We start from the raw sequence: 22,049 nt of genomic DNA, 5'->3' as shown, positions 1-22,049 counted from the left end.
AGTTTTCTTCAAAAGAAATACAGGAAAAATCCTAGAATATATACAGTGGGAAGGGCTGGGGATCAGGAGTTCAGAACTCAGTCAAATAAAGTGTGGCTACAACATACAAATCAAAGTTGTGCGAGCATGTAGGATGCCCCTTCAAAACAAATTTAAAAAAAAAAACAACAAATTTTTTTTGCAGAATTTACTCTGAATGTCTGAGAAGTCCATGCTCGCAGAAATATCCTTGGAAGATACCACAAAGTACTGTATGCAAAATGAGTTCATGAGAAATGGAGGCAGTAGAGAAATAGGTATTTCTGCCAGATAAAGCAAGATCAAAAAAAAAACCTCACAAGAAAATGGTAATTACTACTTCTCAGAAGAAAAGCCAGGTAAAGATAAAAGGTACTACTGTGGCTCCTCTGTGGCATTGTGTTTTGCCAGCTAACACAAGCACTAAGTAACTAGGGTAACACAGTTCCTCTAAGTCGCACATATAGGGGAAAAGAGGGGCTGAACCAATGTTGTGCTTAACTGGCAAATTTGGGTAATACGCTAAAATAACTAAGGGCTCATCACAGCCCTAGTAGATTTTCCTCCATCAAAGCTCTTCTGGTGTTTGCTAGCAAAAGCAGCACAAAGCAAGACTGACTCACAAATATCGGTCAGATTCAGATTCAAATCAGTCCTTCTTATCTTTGTAATTGGGAGGGATTTCTTCCTCACTTGAATTGTTATTAAAAAAAATAATACAGGAGTGTAAGAGCACTCTTTGAAGAGATCCACACGTTTATGAAGAGCTAATTACATTGTTGATCATTCAAACCAGATTCATTATGAACTCAACATGTGGCACAAAAGTCATTTTATGAGTGGCCTTATTCCTGCATCAAGCAAACTGAGAAGTGAAAATCCTTGTAAAAAGCCAAGAGTTATGAACATAATCCTCTAGTATGCCATGTCTCAGCAGGTAAGATTAAAAAGACAAAACAGAACACCTCAAGACTGCAACAACAAAGACTTTATTAGAGTCAAGAATATATAACCACTGTACAGAAAACATTCAGAGTTAAGGTGTGAAATACTGAACCGCTCACTGTGCATTCTGGTTGCTGAGCCTGTTAGTGATGATTTAATTGGCTGCCTACAGCTGGCTAACTTATCAGCACTTAAAAACATTTTTGTAAGCAGGGAAGAAATGATTGTCCTTTCTAACTGATAACATTGCCCAAGGTGGGAAATAAAGGATCATACGCATTACATTAAAATTTACTCACGGAACAAAGTTGGTGGGAAGGGAAGAGAGGAGATTGCCATAGTTTTGTGTTTTTTCCGCACTGAGGAACTGTAACCTCACTGTTCTAACTTTGTACATACTCTTGTTCAGTACAGCAATGATTTCTATTTTTAAATAAGAAAATATATTAACAGGTACAAGAATTTACCATCAAATGCAGCCTCTTCCAGTTATCTTTGGCTTGAGAGGAAGTTGCTTACTTCAACTTTTGAGGCTCAAACGTTTTCAGTGGAAAGAAATGCCATAGCATCTGAGCCCCAAGGATGGTATAAACAACCATTTTCCTTTAAAAAATGGTTGTTTTTAAACCTTCAATGAACAGAGACTCAAAAAGCCTCTCTACCTCCTGAGCTCTCAATTCTCCATGCTACCAAAACTGCAGCTTTTGCCTTCCAAAACTGTTTGGTGAAGTCCACAAGGGCTTGAGAAAGTCTCTTGAGCATTTGCTTGTTTCCACCACAGGTAGGCAAAAGGCTTATTTTCTCCAATACTAAAAGAAAACAAAAAACAGATAGCACAGCATTTATTCAACTTGGCTTACTCTCAGAAACAAAAGTTATGCATAAATTGAACTCTGTGTTTAAAAACATGGTGAAATGCCTAAAGGCAGGCGATTTTCACAACCCTTCAGGAGAACAAACAGCATGGAAACCAACTCTATCTGCCTCTTCACAAACGGTTTCATCCGATCTACACAATCCTGCTGGTAGATGTTCTCTATTTTATTTTGGCATCCAACAGAAGGAAAACAGAAGCCCTGTCCTGAAGGAAAGGAACCACAGCTGCATTCCAGGATGCGGCAGCACTGGGACCACAGCTTGGAGATATTCTAAAGCCAGGTAACATTTACAGCTTAAACTGAGCCTGCTCCTAAGCAGACAGCAGCCAAGCATTAGTACAACCCCAAATTGTACACCTACGTCTTAGGTGGGACACCCCTCATCCCCCAAGCTTACACTTTTTTAATCACTGCTTAGCATGAGCCCTGAATGTAACTGACTTGACTTGTAAATTTACAAGGGAAGTAAAATGTGAAATTAGTCACTTCAACTGGAGATTGTTTCCTTCCTCTACAGAAATAAATAATGCTGTTAAAATGAAAATGACTCTCCAGGGAGAAATGGCTATCCAGTCTTCATTAGTATCAACTAAAATTAGTATGCACTTTTTCTCCTCTTGAGCACTATTGTACAACTCCATTAACTTATTCTAAATGTTAAATTTATTTACTTTTGAGACAACAGTTTTTTGATAACCATTAAGAAGGAGACAAGTACTACATAAAAAGATCTGTAAAATATCTGGTAAGATAACAGATTAGAGATACATTAGAAACCAAACTAAAGGCTTCATAACACAGCTTTAAACTGAATTCAGTTTACAATATTGTTACAAAATAACAATACTAAGCCAATACCAAAATATCTAGACTGCTTTATCCAAGAGCTTTACTTACTACAGAGTGACATATAGAATGGCGATACACAACAGTTACTATAATAACCAACCTCATTAAAAAGCTCTTAACTGCTGCAGTAGACAACACAGATTCCTTGTAGGCCTATTTTGAAGGCAGTAAGAGAATAAATATCTATCGATAAACAAAAAAACATGTTGAAGGGCATTTCAAAGGAAAAACTGTGTGGCAGCATTAGGCCAAAATCTGCTGTTTATGCTTGTGTCATAATACCTGTGTAGTGGTTTGGGTTTTGTTTTTTTTTTTTTTTGACAACTTGCATTACTATTAAGAGCAAGGCCATTGGCAATTCATTGCAGCATTATACATGAACAAATTGAAAGCTTCAATTGGCCATTGTATAAGATGACCCCTTTACAGCAAATTCAATGATGCATTAATTGTTCATTTGTTCAACGATTTACACTCTGTGAAGACTCCAGCAGCAAATTCTTAAGACCACCTCAGACAAGAAGGAAAGATAATGATTTTGACTAATGAGGTACTAAATATCACTAAAAAGTGTCCTATTTCACTTGTAATATAAATAGACATTAACTACATTTTATTTTGATGGATTTTTCTGTTAAGTTTTTTAAAAAATACATACATAGAGCTCAGATTCTTAAGACTTGTCAACCGCTGATTAATCTGTGACTATTCTTTTTGTATCCTTCTCACTCTTATAAACATCCAGTATTCTCGCAGGGGGAAGCCTGCATGTGTAAGTGTTTACAGAACATGAATGAAGGCAATAATCTGAACTCCAAAACTAGCAGAAGAATCCGACATCGCATGGAGCCAAGAGATGCCTTAAGCACTTACAGAGCAACACACTATTGTTTTCATTTTAGGCACCTGATCCCAAAAGTAGAAAGGAAAGCTAAAGGCATATCATATAGGTAGCAAACTCTGCAGCTGTGCACGAGGAGAATTCAGGGCCTCAGGAAAAGCAGCCCAAAAGTCTCCATGCTGGAACTCAGCATCAGCCAGCTGGAGAGGTAAAAATCCCCAAATGAGACAACTGGATCAAGCCTGCATTAGTGGCTGTCATATCTGCTTATTTGGTATCCAAAGTGCAATACACACTGTGGGCTTGCTTTTTAACTCCCAAAAACGTGAAGGGAAGATGCAACTGGTGCCTGCTGCCGTATGTATCAGCCTCTTGCTTAGAACACCATTCCTGGCAGCTAGAAGCCTAGGGTTCAAATTCTTGGGTACTTTTAAATATTCTGAACAAATCTGTCCTGTGATTTTAAAAGCAGTTTTAAGTGCTGAAGAAAGGTCAAGCAAGAACAAGTCTGAATGGAAAAAGAAAAGGTCACCTAAATCAAACCTGTAAACTCTGACTTACTAATACAGCTTCACAAATGCAATAACAATTATCTGGGAGAGTCTGGCAGTCACCTAAAACCAATGAAGTAAAAAGACATGTCTTAAAAAAAGTGACTGTCAGTATGTGATTAAAAGCAAGGTCTACACACATATTGCAGGCACTTAAAATTTTAATCTTGAATATTTGTAATGGCTGGGTTGGGGTTTTTTTTTCTAAACCCCAAGGTAGATGCTAGGCATCTTTCACTTTGTCTTATGAAATTATGGTCCTCCATCCTATGATCAAAGCAATCCATAATGAATGACAGCAAATTTTGCAACATTTTTGCATAATTACATTCCTTTTTTTCACATCACGTGAAAGATCACCTTTATTAAATACATATGCAGATGGAAATGACACTTTTGCTTCTTACCCTGCACTATAGTGCAGTTCTTCAAAATAAAAATAAATTTTGTAGGAAACAACATATTAGTTGGAAGACCTTTAGCAAAATGCATAGCCATAGTTTTCCTTGGTTTATATCAGAATTTGATCAGTCTTTTGAAGAAAGAATCAATAAAAAAACCTGAGATAATGACTGGCTTTTCAGATTGGTTTCATTTTTCCTCTCAAATCCATTTCTTGTCATGAGTCTAATACTTAAGGCAAACAATGTAATATCTTAAATCCCTGATAAACACAAACTAAATATGTCAGATGATTTTAGGGAAAAAACATTGTAAATTCAAAGAAGAAATGCTTTTGTGAACACAGTTTTATTCAACGTGAGAATTAAACACTTTATTGTCTTGTTGTGGCTTGTAGTAAGACAGCACACATATGTGTGGTTAAACATTTCATTCTCCATACTAGAGCAAGGGTAAATTTTAATAATAAAAACAGCAAAGACAACAATTTATTGTCACCCCAGACCATTAGCAAGAATCAGATAGTGTGTCAGGGTGCATGGAACCTCTGGAGATCATTTAGTCCAACCCCCCTGCTCAAGCAGGATCAAACACAATAGGCTGCTCAGGACATTGTGCTGTTGGATTTTAAGTATCTCCACAGATGGAGACTCCGCCACCTCTCTGGCAAACCTGTCCCAGCGTTTGATTACCCTTACAGTAAAAAAAAAAAAAAGTTCTTTATGTTTAGATGAAGTTTCCTGTCTTCCAGTTTGTGCCCGTTGTCTCTTGTCCTGTCACTGGGCACCACTGAAAAGAGTCTGACTCCATCTTCTTTACTCCCTTCCATCAGGTATTTATACGCATTGATAAGATCCCCCTGAGCCTTCTTTTCTCCAGGCTGAACAGTGCCAGCTCTCTCAGCCTCTCCTCGTATGACAGATGCTCCAAGTGCTTAATCATCGCCATGGCCCTTTGCTGGACTTGCTCCAGTATGTCCATGTCTCCTGCACTGGGGAGCCCAAAAGGGGCACAGCACCTTTTGGTGCATCTCACGTAGCACTGGGTGAAAGGGAAGGATCACGTCCCTCCACCTACCAGGAACACTCTGGTGGCCCTTCTTCGCCATGAGATCATGTTGCTGCATCGAATCATAGAATAGTGTGGGTTGGAAGGGACCTTTATAGGTCATCTAGTCCAACCCCGCTGCAGTGAGCAGGGACATCTTCAACTAGATGAGGTTGCTCAGAGCCCCGTCCAAGCTGACCTGAAAAGTTTCCAGGGATGGGGCATCTACCACCTCTCTGGGCAAACCTGTTCCAGTGTTTCACCACCGTCATCGTAAAAAATTTCTTCCTTTTATCTACTCTGAATATACCCCCTTTTAGCTTAAAACCATTACCCCTTGTCCTGTCGCTACAGGTCCTACTAAAATGTCTGTCCCCATCTTTCTTATAAGCCCCCTTTAAGTGCTGAAAGGCCACAATTAGGTCTCCCCAGAGCCTTCTCTTCTCCAGGCTGAACGACTCCAACTCTCTCAGCCTGTCCTCATAGGAGAGGTGTTCCATCCCTCTGATCATTTTTGTGGCCCTCCTCTGGACTCACTCCAACAGGTCCATGTCTTTCCTGTACTGGGGACTCCACAGCTGGACGCAGTACTGCAGGTGGGGTCTCACCAGAGTAGAAGGGCAGAATCACCTCCCTTGACCTGCTGGTCACACTTCTTTTGATGCAGACCAGGATATGGTTGGCTTTCAGGGTTGTGAGCACACACTGCCAGCTCACAACCAGCTTTTCATCCACCAGTACCCCCACATCCTTCTCCACAGGGCTGCTCTCAATCCCTTCATCCCCCAGCCTGTATTGATACCAGGAGTTTCCCAGACCCAGGTGCAGGACCTTGCACTTGGCCTTGTTGAACCTCATGAGGTTCACATGGGCCCACTTCTCGAGCTTGTCCAGGTCCCTCTGGATGGCATCCCATCCCTCAGGCTTATCAACTCAGCTTGCTGTCATCTGCAAACCTGCTGAGGGTGCACTCGATCCCACTGTCTATGTCACTGATGAAGATATTAAACAGCACTGGTCCCAATACGGACCCCTGAGGGACACCACTTGTCACTAACCTCCATCCAGACATTGAGCCATTGACCACTACTAGTGGTAAGCATCACGTGCAACTCGTCCACCAGAACCTTCAGGGCTTTCTCTGAAAAGCTGCTTCCCACCTTATCACCTACCCTCGCTTGCCCATGCTTGTGCACGGGGTTATTCCACACCAGATGCAGTACTCGGCACTTCCCTTTGGTGAACTTCAAGAAGTTCCTGTGCAGTCATTTCTCCAGCCTGTCAAGGTCCCTGTGAATGGCAGCACACGCTTCTGGTGTATCAGCTGCTACTCCTGGATTTGCATTGTCTGCAAACTTGCTGAGGGTGCACTTCAACCCATCATCCAGGTCGTTAATGAAGATGTTAAACAATTCTGGCCTCAGTATCAACCCTTGGAGTACAACACTAGTGACTGGCCTCCACATGGAGTTCATGCCACTGATCACAACCTTCTAATCCCAGCACACTGACTAGTTTCCAATCCACGTCACTGTCCAGTTCTGTAGTCTGTATTGCTCCAGTTTCTTTATGACAATATTATGGAAGACAGTGTAAAAGCCTTGCGAAAAATCAAGACAAAGAATACCTAAAGCTCTCACCCAGTTCACTGAGCTAGGCTTTTTATCTTAAGTGGCCATCAGGCTGGTCAGGCATGATTTCCCTTTTCTAAATCCATGCTGACTAACCCCAATCACCTTGAATCTATTCTGCAGATCTGCACATAGAGCAGAAGCCATCCCTCCTAATACCAGAAGTCTCAAGGTTCCAGCCATCACCATCCCGGGAGTCTCCATTTCCTAACTCGATGAGCACAATGTATTCTTGCTCCTCCTTCAGTGCAGCTGGAGGTTCAGGCTCTTCTATCTCAAGGTCTCTGTGAAGATCTGGTCAATCTCTTTCTTGTCAGCCCTGATACTGTGCAGTTCGCTGACCTCCTCCCACAGCTCCTTTACTTGGTGATGTAGACATTCCACCACCTCACACCTCCTGCAAGCAAGGAGCCCAATTCCCACTGCCCCAGCAAGAGGTCTCAGCCACCCCCTACAGCCCCAAATCTGAAAAACTGCATTATCCCTCAGGATCTCCTTCTGTGCCGACGCCTCTGACATAGGGGATAGCTGTCCACATAGCCGCTAAGGGACCACGTTCTAGGGTACGTTATCAACGTTGCAGAAGATGTGGATGCTGTTACGAGCAGAGTTCCTGGCCCCTTCTGCGCAAGCTGCTATGTCTGTCAATGATCAAAATGACTAGCTGGAATGCACAGTTAAGGAAGTCTAGCAAAGGTATGAAAGTAAGGAAGTTATCTTCACTCATTTACTTTGGGAATGAAAGCTAAGGAAGTTCTGGATCCTTCCCTGAGAACTCCAGCTTTCCAATTTGCAGTTCTTAACCCTTAGTAATACAACCAGTTACATCCCACTTAGCATGTTTGCTAAGGTGCTTTAAAAAATTTTCTAGGACCACCAACAGCTTGCTCTCCAGTCCTGGCAGCAAGAACACACTTTTAACTTGTTGGAAAATGAACTAAAAAGATCATAAACAATGAAGTTAAGTCTTGAACTTACCACTCGCAACTTCTCACCTTACTGAGCTTTCACAGAGAGCACCAACTGAGAAGATATCTCACCTGTGCAAACTTGTGTATCTGCTCCACCACAGCTGCAAAGAGGGCATGGACACTTTCATCGATTAGACTCTGCATATAATGGACAGCTTCTTCATCAGACAGGTCCAAACGAAACTTGTCCTGCACCTGGAATGGGGGCAGAGATGACAAAAATTAATTCAACCATTAACACATGCACTATTCTATCTGAAGTATACAGTAGCAGATAACAATTTCAGTTATGAAAGTTTAGTAGAGAATCTCTCTTTCACTTCTAAATTACAGCAGATTATTGGAAATTTACAATGTTACATAAAACGCCCATTTTTCACTGCTTCATAAAAACAAGTATTTAAGTAAGCTAGAAACATCCACCTACACCTTATCCCTCCAACTAGTAATTTCAAAGCTTGAGGCCAGAGAGTCAAGAGAAGTACCTGGACATAAGAGTTTAAACAGAACTAAAATGGTCTGAGAAAAAGAGAAAACACTCTAAGTTCACTAAAAAAGAATTAAATGTCACTTGAGAAAAAAACCACACAACTTTGCATATTAAATACAAAGTTGGAAAAGTCTGGACGATCCTAACCGTTCTTGAAAGTATGTAACACTTCCTTATTCTAAACTTATTTTCAGGTAACATTGGCTTTCAGAAACTGTAAGACTATTAAGTAAAGAATACATAATCAGAGGAAGGGGTGGGCAAATCAACCACGTGAAAACTGACCTTTATATGGCAGGTGAGAATTTCATTAACTTTCATTATATTCACCATCCATAAACAGTTAGCTGGAGACACTGCTACCCCTTACATTGTTTTTCCTTTTGACGACAACATATTTTTATTATTGTACCAATAACACATTTTGCAATTTATACATGAATTAAAAGGGGAATGCACTATTAATTAAGAATACAGCAACATCTATACTTTTCTATTTCAGTCTTGGCAAAGCCTTGACCCATGAATATTTACAAAGGTGCAGTGGATGCCTTTCTGTGAATTCCAACTAATTCCATGCCAATTGTTCAGGACTGCTCCAGATGGCAACATCTTACAAGCACCGTCACGACAGACATTCCTTTGGTAATACTCAAAAAACCTCTGTACATAGAACTGGCAAGAGCTTAAACAGATCTTTACTGAAAAAAAAAAAAAAAAATAGAAAAAGATTTTGCTTTAGAGGAGCCAAGTAAGTTTTGCAGACGTGCCTTATCCCTCACAACATTTATGCGAGGCAGATGCATAAACAAGCATTTTGGATGAGTTCAAGTAACCTAATGCATGGACCTGAGGAAGTGCTACAGATGCCAAAACATTACTTTCTGAGTTTTCTGACGTGCTGGCTGTGCAGCAAGGTCTGCATATAGGAATGGCAAGTGTTCAGATTCTTTTGGGGTCGGGGGAGGAAATCATCACACTGGTCCAAAGGTGCACCAGGGGAGGTTCAGACTGGATATTAGGAAGCATTTCTTTACCAAGAGGGTGGTCAAGACTGGAACAGGGTTCTCAGAGAGGTTGTCAGTGCCCCAAGCCTGTCAGTGTTTAAGAGGCATTTGGACAATGCCCTTAACAACATGCTTTAACTTGGTTAGCCCTCAATTAGTTGGGCAGTTGACTAGATGATCATTGCAGGTACCCTCCAACTGAAACAGTCTATTCTACTTTTTGCATTAAAAAGCCCTTGAGGTGTTGAATTTGGAAAACCATTTGTGCTGTAGAATACCTCCTAGCAAGTCCATGATCTCTCAGAATTAAGAGTCTAAGACAGAATCATAAAATTGTTTAGGTTTGAAAAGACTTTTAAGATCGAGTCCAACTGTTAACCTAACACTGGCAAGTCCACCATTAAACCATGCCCTAAGTGCCACATCTACACATCTTTTAAATACCTCCAGGGATGGTGACTCAACCACTTCCCTGGGCAGCCTGTTCCAGTACTTGACAACTCTCCTGGTGAAGAAATTTTTCCTAATATCGAATCTAAACCTCCCCTGGCACAACTTGAGGCCATTTCCTCTTGTCCTATCGCTTCTTACTTGGGAGAAGAAACCGAGGCCCAAAACCTCCTTTCAGGTAGCTGTAGAGAGTGATAAGGTCTCCCCTCAGCCTCCTTTGCTCCAGCCACAAAGTTTGCTTTGTGTCCAAGCCACAAGCAGCCAGTTTCTCCAGGAGCATGCTGTGGGAAACAGGGTCAGATGGGCTTTACTAAAGTCTAGGTAGACAACATCCACAGCCTTTCGCTCATCCACTAAGCGGTTCACCTTCTCATAGAAAGATACCAGGTTATTCAAGCAGGATCCGCCTTTCATAAACCCACGCTGACTGGGCCTGATCGCCTGGTTTTCCTGTACATTTCGTGTGGTGACACTCAAGATGATCTGTTCCATAACCTTACCCGGCACTGAGGTCAGACTGACAGGCCTGTAGTTCCCTGGATGCTCCTTCCAGCCGTTCTTGTAGATGGGCATCACTTTTGCTAACCTCCAGGTAACTGGGACCTCCCCAGTTAGCCAGGACTGCTGACAAATGATTGAAAGCAGCTTGGCGAGCACTTTTGCCAGTTCCCTCAGTACCCTTGGTGGATCTCATCTGGCCCCATAGACTTGTGTGTGTCTAAGTGGTGTAGCACATCGCTAACCTTTTCCCCTTAAACTATGGGGTCTTCCTTCTGCTCCCCGTCTCTGTCTTCCAGCTCAGGGGGTTGGGTACCTGGAGAACAACTGGTCTTACCATTAAAGACTGAGGCAAAGAAAGCATTAAGTACCTCAGCTTTTTTCTCATCCTTTGTCACTATGTTTCCCTCCACATCCAATAAAGGATGGAGACTCTCCCTCCTTAGTCCTCCTTTTGTTGCTAATGTATTTATAGAAACATTTTTTGTTGTCTTTTACAGCAGTAGCCAGATTAAGTTCTAGTTGGGCTTTGGTCTTTCTAATTCTCTCCCTGCATAACCTCATGACGTCCTTGTAGTCCTCCTGAATTGCCTGCCCCTTCTTCCAAAGGTCTCCAAACTCTCTCTTTTTTCTTGAATTTCAGCCAAAGCTCTCTGGGCAGCCAGGCTGGTGGTCTTCCCTGCCAGCTCATCTTTCAGCAGATGGGGATGGCCTGCTCCTGTGCCTTTAAGATTTCCTTCTTGAGGAATGTCCAGCCTTCCTGGACTCCTTTGCCCTTCAGGACTGCCTCCCAAGGGACTCTGTCAACCAGGCTCCTAAACAGGCCAAACTCTGCCCTCCAGAAGTCCAAGGCAGCAGTTCAGCTGACCCACCTCCTTACTTCTCCAAGAATCACAATCTCTATCATTTCATGATCGCTACGCCCAAGATGGCCTCCAGCCATCCCATCACCCACAAGTCCTTCTCTGTTCTCAAACAACAGGTCCAGCGGGGTGCCTTCCCTAGTTGGCTCACGCACCAGCTGTGTCAGGAAGTTCTTCCACAAACTCCAGGAACCTCCTGGACTGTTTCCTCTCCGCTGTGTTGTATTTCCAGCAGACATCTGTCAAGTTGAAGTCCCCCGTGAGAACAAGGGCTAGTGATTGTGAGACTTCTCCCAGCTGCTTATAGAATATTTCGTCTGCCTGTTCATCCTGGTTGGGTGGTCTATAACAGACTCCCACCATGGTACCTGCTTTGTTGGCCTTCCTCGATTCTTACCCATAAACACTCAACCTTATCGTCAAAATCATTAAGCTCTAGACAATCAAAACACTTCCTAACATACAGGTCTACCCCACTGCCTCTCCTTCCTTGCCTGTCCCTTCTAAAGAGTTTATAGCCATCCATTGCAGCACTCCAGACACGCGAGTCATCCCACCACGTTTCCGTGACGGCAACTATGTCACAGTTTTCCTGCTGCACAATGGCTTCCACCTCCTCCTGTTTGTGGCCCATGCTGCGTGCATTGGTGTAGATGCACTTCATTAGGGCTATTGATCCTGCCACCTTTTTACAGGGAGAAGCTCTAATTCCTACGTGACCATTCTCAGGCGCTTCCGTGGTTTCTAACACATCAATAACCCTTGCATCTTTGCTGCCGCATGGATCTCCATTCCCTACCTACACTGAGACAGCAGACTGAAGGACCTCGCTAGCACACCGTCCCTCAAACATTGGCATGCTGCCTGCAGGCCTACCTCTAGGGAGCCTGGTTTTATCCCTTTCTCCCTTCAAATCTAGTTTAAAGCTCTTTCAATAAGCCTAGATCCTCGTGTTCTCTAATCAACCCTATCCCCAAAGTTTAAAAGTACTAGTCACCTTGCAAAGTAGTGCTGATAACAATATGGAAATTGCCCAGAAAATTCACATCACTTGCAGAAAATTAATTGCTGCCATCTAATCACGTGCTTTATTCTCATAAAGATAAATTTCAAATGATGCGAGCTCTTGTGGAGACCATCGTGCTCCTCTAACTTCAGTCTCCTGCATAATGAGCTAGGTAAAATGGTATCGAACAATTTTTGCATCAAGTATGCAACTTCTAGTTTATCTCTAAGATAGAGAGAGAAGAATCTCTTTTACAGAGTCTTTATACTGAGACAGAATGCTTCACGTCCTAGGTAAATTGTTTCAATGATTAATTGCCCTATTTAACAATTGTGACTTATTTCCTATCTGAATTTGTCCAATTTCCATCTCAAACAGTTGAGCTCATTAAAACTTTTTACATTAAAGAACTGTCCATCAGAAATCTATCTCATGTAGGAAATTATCAAATTATTTAAGTTGCTTCTTAACCTTCTCCTGGATATGACTAAGGAGACTGACTGTAAGACAGAATCAAGTCTTTCCTGAACATTTTCCATGCATTCACTTTTTTTAAGCACTGACAAAAATGCGAGCCAAATTATTTCAACAACGTTCTTAATAAGGTCACATTTGTGAGATGACACTACCTTCTCCTCCCACTCTGTATTCTTTCTATGCACCAAGGATACGGCATATACAACCACGCTCTTTATGATAGCAAAATACTCTGAGATTTCAGGTTAGTATTACTCTGCATTCTTTTCAAAGGCAACGTATTCCAGAACAGCACCCTTCCAGCACTACAATAAAAAGCATGTTAGCCTGCCAAGTATAGAAAGATAACGCTGCTTCACTCAAAATACTGTTATAACTCTGTTGCTGATATGTTTGAAGTAATCATAAATAGACTTTTTCCTCAACTTCCCCTCAAATAGAAGATTGATCAATATGAAAGAATACATTAAGCCAAAAAAGTTCAAACTCTCAAGGAAGCAAGTACCAAGGAGAGATTTAGAAGATATTTCAGGCTAGTATTTTATAACTTTTATCTTCATAACAAACATGATGAGAAGGAAGTTTATTATCTCCCACAGACATATTAGACGTTTGACAGCCAACGAAGCACACAGTAGAATCCAACTGAATTTAATGGACTATTCGCATGCTTGCAATTACACACAAGCTTAAATACTTGCCCAAATTAGAGCACAGACTTCTATCAGATCTATTTTCATGCTCACAGAAAAGGTGATGTAATGAGAATTCAGCAAAATTGCTAACTGCAGTTTCAAAAAAAAAAAAAAAATTCACTGTAACATGCTTTTACACAACTGTAGTAACGAAGCACTTCAGCGATCTGCTACTTTGTTCATAGAAGTACTTCTCAGAAAGTCTTGCAGTTAGCAATATTAAGATGCAGCCTCATTCTATGAATTAATGACTATTTAAACCCGCTTCCCACCTTCCCCAGGAACAGACTGGCACACTGATACATGTGGCTTTCCACTGTTTACCCACAGCTAGATCTTAAAAGCAGTTTGCAGTTAACAGCAGGATCAAATGCTGCTGAGTACCAGATCTTTGCATGAAAGTTTTTCAGTACTGCAATTAAAACTGACTGCAGCCTAACTGAGAAGAAACACGGCAAGATGACAAATTACCTGTTGAGCTGCAACAGCAGCAACAAGATTAATATACACTGACTTATAGTTCTTACAGCAAAACCAGTAGTAATTCTTATTTGAAATCTGTGAGTTCCAAAGTAAACCATGTATTCTAAAAGCCAACAATTTCTCACAGAGGAGGTGCAACTAGGCAGAGACTTTTGCATGGTAACAAAAAAAAAAAAAAAAGTGAATTGGCAGATCAAATTCTGATGAGTTATACCATTGTCTCATTCTACACAATTAAGAATGGCCACCATGAAGGCATCAAAAACATCTCACCTGAATTATTCAGAGTTCTGACTTTGGCATTTAAATTAAGTGAATTGTTTTAGTTTAGTCATTAGTATCTGTCAAAGAGAAAACAAACATACTTGCTGAATCTGGTTAAACTTTTGCTTTGTTTCCAGAGAGGAAAGTTTTAAGCCCCACACTGTATACACATATTGATTTTAAACATCAGATCTCAACAGCAGGATTTCAGTGTTTAAGGATATGAAGGCTGGATAAAGAACTAGAGAGTCCATGAAGATACTGACATCAACTTGAAGGTTTCAAGTTCTCCATTTCCTATCCCCCTGCACAGTGGATGGTTTAGTGCTAAAGTATAAAAGAACAGGATTGCACAGTTGTACAAATCTGCCTGACTAGAAATTTTATTATACTTCAGTTAAAACTGAAGCATCCTGTAAGAAAGCTACTGTTAGTTATCGTGATAGAGCTTTTCTTTCTCAAAAGACAAAGAAAATAAAAATTAAAAGGGGAAGAGGCCATAAATCATGAGGGACAGTTCAGAAGAAAATATGGAGAGGTGGGGGTGAGGGGAGAAGCATTTTAGTATAAATTACTTGGAACTGAACTGATGATGAGAACGGAAAAAAAGCTGATCATCGCTTGCTGCAGGATCACACGGAGGATGGAAACTTAGCAAGGTAAGAAGGCGAAAAAGTAAAAGAATGTATTTTACAGTAAAACCACCAAGAAATACTACTTTGCACCGTGCTTATTCCATCCAAAATTACAGGTTTATCAACCAGAGTTGAAACAAACCCAAGAGAAAAGCACAAGAGGAGGAATTGGATAGTTAGTAGCTTCCCTCACCTTCCAGCACAGTGTGCAAAACCAATAGAATAAGATGTAGTGTTTTGTTCGTGGAGTTTTTTTGTTTTGTTTTCTGTAACTGATAGGTATCAAAGGTCTTCACACATTCCATTACTGCTGCCGCATGCAATGAACTTCTCAGTATCTGGAGAGGTTTCAGATTAAACCGTTAAATAAAAAGATCCTCCTTTTTTAATGCAAAGATGAACTTCTACAGCACTTATTTTTAATATGGTCTAAAGTTGCATTTACATATTTTATTTATAACCAGATCACAGTTTGCAGATACATTATTACGCTTTCTAGAATAGTTTAAACATAAGGATTAAGGTACTAAGTAAGATATGGGAGGGAGGGTATGAAATAACAAAAACAGCTATCAGTTTTGACTATACTTTTGCTAAAACAAACAAACAAAACCACCAAAACCCCAAAACACAATCACCCTGTGAGATCCCAGTCAAAATTAGAATTAACTTCCTCTTTTCCTCTACCTGCCAAAACCAAACAAAACACCTCAACCCAAAATCAAGTGGTCACTTCATCCATCTACTGCAAAAAAACCCCAAACCCACAATCCTATGATGACATAGCCTGATCAGAGCAAATACTAACTAGAATCCCACATCTTAAATTCTGGGGCAAGAAACGGAACTCCTACACCACAAGTGTTAATATGGGGAAGTAGAACATCATGAGAGATAAGACTGAAGTAGAAATAGTTTAATTTCATGGTAAACACTGCTATTTCACACACTCACAAAAAAAAACCCAACCCAAAAACCAACCCCCCCCCCCAAAAAAAAACCCAACCCCAAAAACCTGTTTTAAAGACATGAAATTTCAAAACCTGTAAACCTTATGTATTGTTATATTTTATATGACATTTCACTAGAAAAAGGAAAGCTGTAAAGTTAACTGAGAGGGAAAGAGCATAACATCTACCAGAATAACAGGTAGTGTTAACTGCTGGTAAACTTGCACTTTATTTTTGCTTGAAGTGTCTTCAAGGAGAACTAAAAAGACTATCATTTTGAAAATGGTATCAAACATGTTGTATGAAGCTGATTTCACAGAAAACTCCCAGTCAGGCTCACGGAGCTGCGTACTGTATAAAATCAGGATGGCAATAAAGAGGAGATGAAATACTCAAGAAAGCCCTAATCATCATATTAAAAATTGCAGTTAAAGGTCTGAGATAATAGTAGGCCTATGTCTTCATTCACTCGAATGAATCTCCAAGTTTACCCTTCTCTCTTTTGGTATTTTGTATTGTCAGCCTTGGGATTGAGAGATCGTACACAAACCCAGTTGGGAATAGTGCTAGTGCAGGTAAGCGCACTTCATTGCAAAGTTCCAAGATCTTCACTTACACTTTTTGCTCCTTAACCACACTGTATTAAAGTCAGGAATTTTTCTTTTTTACTAAAAAACCATCTCACTGCTAAAACATTACCTGAAATGGATTAGGTACTTAAGGCTCAAGGTTAAGACAAGCTTTTTAGAAATTGTTAGGAAGTTTTATGAACTTCAGGGCAGTATCCAAATCCATGCTTCACGAACATTTGTAGCTATGTTTTTTCGTAATTACTGAAGAAGGGAGTAATACATTTTGAGGTAACATATCATATGTACATATGAGAACCCTTTCTCAATGCTGTTCAGTTTTCAGACAAATTGCAGGTCAGCCATTCTGAAGACTGGTGGCTGCTCTACTATTTATTTTTCCAGCAACATTAAGCAGCACTGCTTGTGTTTTCTGTCACTAGTAGGTACATAATTTTATCACTCCATAATTTTATCACTCCAATATGGTATTGCTCATTGCAAAGTCAGCTGCTTAAATTTAAGAGAAACTTCAGTGTCCTTTTTTGTTGGGTCACGATATGTATTGGATCTAAGCACCCTGACTACTACCAAAACGTCAGATAAAAATCAACTGATAGCCAAAAAAGACAAAAACAAAATTTAGTGGGGTTTTCATGATTATTTTTACTGTTTTGCCTTATAATTGTCACCAACAGTCAGCATCCAACATTCACGTAGCAGAACTTGGCTGCAAAATGGTTGGCTTAATCCTTACTATGTTTCATCTTTTTCAGCAAAAGACTTTCTTGCTTTCCCTATTGCCTGCAGTCCAAACAACTCACAGTACAAACTCCTAAGATGCTCTATTTGCATGAGCAATTTCATTTGAAAGACTATCCTGACAAAAGCTTTTGTTTTCAAGGCTTTGATTTGAACAGACTGCAGTTTCTAAACAAGCCTGTGTAGGTTTCCCTAATTTTTTTTATTTATTTTTTTTAAATAGAAGCAGTAAAGATGTTAAAGTTAAAGATGTTAGTTCTCTAAATTGAACTTCCATGAAAATCAGGGTTTCAGCTGCTGCAAAATGCAAAGACGATACTGTTCCAGCTCAGAATTTCAACATATTGGTCAAAAACTTATAATCAAATAGACAGCGTGATATAAAGCAACAGGAGTGTTCTCACACTTGGTTCATGTTGTGATGTTTATTCCATTTTTTTTTTTAATTTTGAAATGAATTAATATACATGCAAAATTAACAGCCTAGAAACAGAAAAGCTGGGTGTGCAGCTGCAGCGTCATTACCCAAATGGACAGAAAGATGAACGTCTGCCTAGGCAAAATAAGCTCCATGTCAATGTGACACTTTTACAAAGAATAAACCTCCCCAGAGCAGCAAGCAAATATAAATACTGAAACAAACAGACTGTAACTAGCAAAACTGAGCTTATTTCTCCAATAAAATAAACTTCCTCTTGACATTAATAAATCTCAGAAATCTTTCCTAGCTCCACCTTTTAACAAATACTTGTATTTTCAGTCAGGTGAAAAGACACAGATATCCACTGCCTAAAAAGGCATGTCAAGCACCAAATTAGAAGTCCTTTCCATTTCACTAATTTGTAAGCTCAACCCTCAATTATCCATTGAGTAACTCCTGGGGAGGACAGAAGAGAAGGAAAGAGCACAGGGAGTTTTACTACAACCCAGCTGAAGAAACTGGCAACATTAGATCAGGTTTACAAACAAGCTAGCTCTGAAATTCTTTTTTTACCTCAAGTCACATCATATCTCTGCTTCAGCTTTTATGGCTGTAGAACAAAAATCATTTTACCTTGATATGTTTAATGTAAAAGGAACAAAACATGCCTGCTCCCTCTTCTTGCTAGTTCCAAACGATTACAGTACTCATATTCTTATTAAGGAAGATGAGACCTAGTCAATGTTTGCATATATTTGGGAGACACAGAGGGTGTCTCAGCGTTAAAACCCGTAGAAAGAAAATTCTCCACTCTCCTGAATGGTTTGATTTTAGCCTTTTCTGCGTAAACCCAAAGGTGCTATCAAAACTGAACGGGGCTCCTTTCACCAACATCAGTTACCTACTGCTTGCTGGACACCAGGTATTTGCTGGTTTGCTATGTTCACAATAACCTCGCCCGTAAATAAAACAGTTGCAGCATCTTTGCAGCACCTTCTTTAATCAATGGGCTTCTGAAACACAGCTCAGTCAATTAGGACACTGTCCTTTAATGCCTGCTGGGTTCTTTGTGAGCCAATGAATCACTGGTCCCTGATGTTTTCTAATTTAAAGGTCAAATTTGCTATGAAGGACAGATAGAAACCATCTGGCTTTCCTGTAGAAAAATCAAAAGCTTTTTTTGTTAGGAGGTGACAATGCTGAATACATTAGCTACATCTGAAGAGTGATGGTCTACCTCTTCCTTATGCAAAACTGGTTATATAATTGGCTCCAGATTTTAGTCATTACTACTTAAATTTATAGCACTGGCTAATTTAAAAAAGCCCAACAGTTAGCAATTAGTGTTGCAGCTGTACTGGAAATGAAAAAGCAAGTAGCACTGGCAGAAAAAAAGGTGTGCATAGGGAAATCTTCATTGTATCATCAGTTATGCACTGACAAGTCAACATAAAGAGGTTTCAGCCCAGCCTTTTTCCTGAAAACTGAGAAGTGGAAAAGCATAAGCAAAGAGTAGAAAATTTAAAGGCAATTACCTCAGAGGCCACAGAAAGGGAGAGGCAAACTGGGGAGACTCTTCCCCTACTTTTCAATTTAATTTCATTTTGTGACATTTTTGAGCCAAAGTGGGTTTTCAGAACGGCCTAAATCAGAGGGTGGCAGTAAGAGATAGTGTCATGAACCATGAAGTGAAGCACCCTAGACTGACAGTTTTCTTTATAAATAGTACGGAGAGGACAAAAGGAGATGAAAGGATCAAAAAACAAAATAATTTTAAACTCTGCAGCTACTTTTTCTTGGTCAAAAATTGACAAATGTTTTACTATTAAACAAAACACCAAGAATGTGAATAGGGTTCCTATGGTTTTGAGGACAGGGACAATTTTGTGTAGTTGGTAATCGCTGTTTTCTGGGTTTTTCTATGGGGAAAAGTAGTGGTCAAAACTGGAGTGAGGGAAGTGAGTCACTAAAACAAGCTCTTCTTACAATTGAAAGGTACTAGCCAATTTATCCAGTGATACTGGGTATACACACTGAAAGTAGATAGTTGGTTGAAAAAACATTTTTCCATACACTTTCAAAGAATAGTTGTGAAACTTCAAACAGAGCTTTTTTTTTGTTTTCAGGCCAATGCTGACTTACTCATTTTCAGTCCAATTTTAGGTGTAAGAACGCATCAATAAGGTCAGCACTGATTTAATTTCTGAAAACAAATGTTATGGAAAGCAAGTAAGAAGTTATTGTCAAATTTTGGTATGCTTTAAATCCACATCTCCAGTTGAAGTCAATGGGAGTTTCTGGTTCTTTTCACACTAACAGGGAGAAAATATCCACAATTGTCATCATTCTCCACTAAGAAAAATCCGTTCGTGTAGACCTTACCTTCTTTTGAACAAGAAGAATGTGAAAGTACCTTTACAGATGACAGGAACAGAGCACCCAGCTCTACTTACACCATCCTGTGCCACAAACCATGTAAAACAGGTTTAATCTGTACTTATTTTACAGGAAGTTGTACATGACAAGCTGCTGTTCCAATTTTGCCTTCACTTGATACATATTTCTCCCAAGACATTTCACAACTATTGGACAGAAATGACACCTGGACAATATGCTTTCAGTCAGATTTTAAGCTTGATTATACAATTACATTCTGCCAGTTAGCTCCTTGGGATGTCAGGTTGCTACTGGAAGGTAGATGGTATTTTGGCAAAAACAGTCTCCAACTATAAAGATCCTGCCTTCTCTTTCGTTCTTCAAGTTAGTAATAATATTCCTTAAGAGCGCTTTCTACACTCAGATTTTTCTAAAATGTGTCATTTAGCATACCAGTCCGAAATTCTTAAAAAAAAAAAAAAAAAAAATCACAATTCAAATCATCCAATGCCTCACTGAAGACGACACCCCACATTATAGTTTCTTTCATGATCTTACTTCGTTTCCTTATTTGTCTGAACATAAAGTCCAAAGATTGCTGACTTCCAACCATCTTTCCTAACTAGTGAGCATCCTGTTACAATACACATATATGTCACAGGAAGTGACAAAAGACAGCACAAGAAATCAAGCCATACAAAATGATAGTAGTATTCTTTATTTATTTTATTCTAGCTGTCATTATCATATGGTATATGCAAATTTTATTTTTATTTAGAATACGTATATGATTCGAAAATTAAACCTTCAATTCTGGCTGTAAAAACTCAGTAGATTACTTTCTCTGAAAGTTTAGAAAAGGGGAACACCAAAAATATTTCCAAAGGCAGCTTTACTTGCAAGCATGTCTTCACATCTTACTGTGTTTTTCACCAGTGGGCAGGTATGTTCTGCAACATAAATCACCTCCCTGCCTATCAGAAGCGAGGATGACGCATTATTTCACTCTGTGAAGCTAAAGATTAGACTGGAACTTAGGCTACCATCTAACATCGCAATGCTTACACTTTGAGTAATCAAAACTGTGACCATTAAAGAAAAATCTTCCTGTAGAAATAATCTTTAGAGTAATTCATGCCTACTTGGTAACAGCAGTATAGCTGCACCTACTGAAAAATTCCAATATCAAAGATCTCTATACCAAACAAATTGTTCTCTAAAATAATTGAAGTATAATACTCCCTTCAGTAAACATTCCTTTGTTTAAAAACAAGAACTCTTTTTTCCCCCTACTATATAATTTTCCATGTACTTTACTCATAAACTAGTTTTCTGATTTATCACCAAATTTAGATAAAGGTAACCTATCTAGTTACCTCAGTGACTTGACTTCAGCTGCCTGTGAGACCAGAGCCTCACCGGCTCACCAGCTCCCTAAAGCAAAACTGCAGGCTCTACAAAACAGAGAATGAGTATTACTACAGCACCAATAACGAAAGTGCTGGCTATGAACTTCCAGCTACGCTGGTAAGCAGGATACCTTCTTAGATACAGAAACATTTGTAAATCTCCACCTTCGTCTTCCATGAAAGTGGTATCATGGTTGAAATGGCTATTGACTTGATTCACACAAAGGTAATTTAATTTTGCAGTTCAGTCCAAAATGGATCTTTAGCTAATTTGAGTCTGTTGAAATATATATGGATTTTTTGTTTAAAGCTTTAAGAAAAAAAATAAAAATCAATTGAGATGCTGAAAGCATTTATTCAATTTTCCTACAACAAGGTACAGTATTATCTTGTTAAGTGACTGAACAGACTTGCCACTCAGCCCAAGAGATGCAAGACACCTTGTTCTTTTTTTTTTTTTATTAGTACTAACAAAGCTCATAACTGATTTGAGACAGGCTAATGGGTATTTAATATCCAAAACAAGTTTTCCAACGCATTATTTAAAAAAAACAAACAATG

The 22,049-nt window shown here is 39.6% G+C and overlaps 1 protein-coding gene across 2 annotated transcripts in view; it reads right to left on the bottom strand.

Moving 5' to 3' along the window:
- Positions 1–991: 991 nt before the first annotated feature.
- PIK3C3 (phosphatidylinositol 3-kinase catalytic subunit type 3) overlaps positions 992–22,049 on the bottom strand; it is an 81,432-nt gene continuing 60,374 nt past the window's right edge. For both annotated transcript variants that reach the window (XM_030004229.2, XM_030004230.2), the window contains 2 exons: positions 8,203–8,328; positions 992–1,772 (listed from right to left, as the gene is read on the bottom strand). In XM_030004229.2, coding sequence (XP_029860089.1) covers positions 1,758–1,772; positions 8,203–8,328 — 141 coding nt within the window. In that variant the 3' untranslated portion in view covers positions 992–1,757. The remainder of the gene's footprint in view (positions 1,773–8,202; positions 8,329–22,049) is intronic.

This window comes from Aquila chrysaetos, chromosome Z (assembly GCF_900496995.4).
Source record: "Aquila chrysaetos chrysaetos chromosome Z, bAquChr1.4, whole genome shotgun sequence".
Lineage (NCBI taxonomy): Eukaryota > Metazoa > Chordata > Aves > Accipitriformes > Accipitridae > Aquila > Aquila chrysaetos.
Note: the sequence above shows the minus strand (reverse complement) of the source record. Positions and strands in the feature narration are given on the sequence as shown.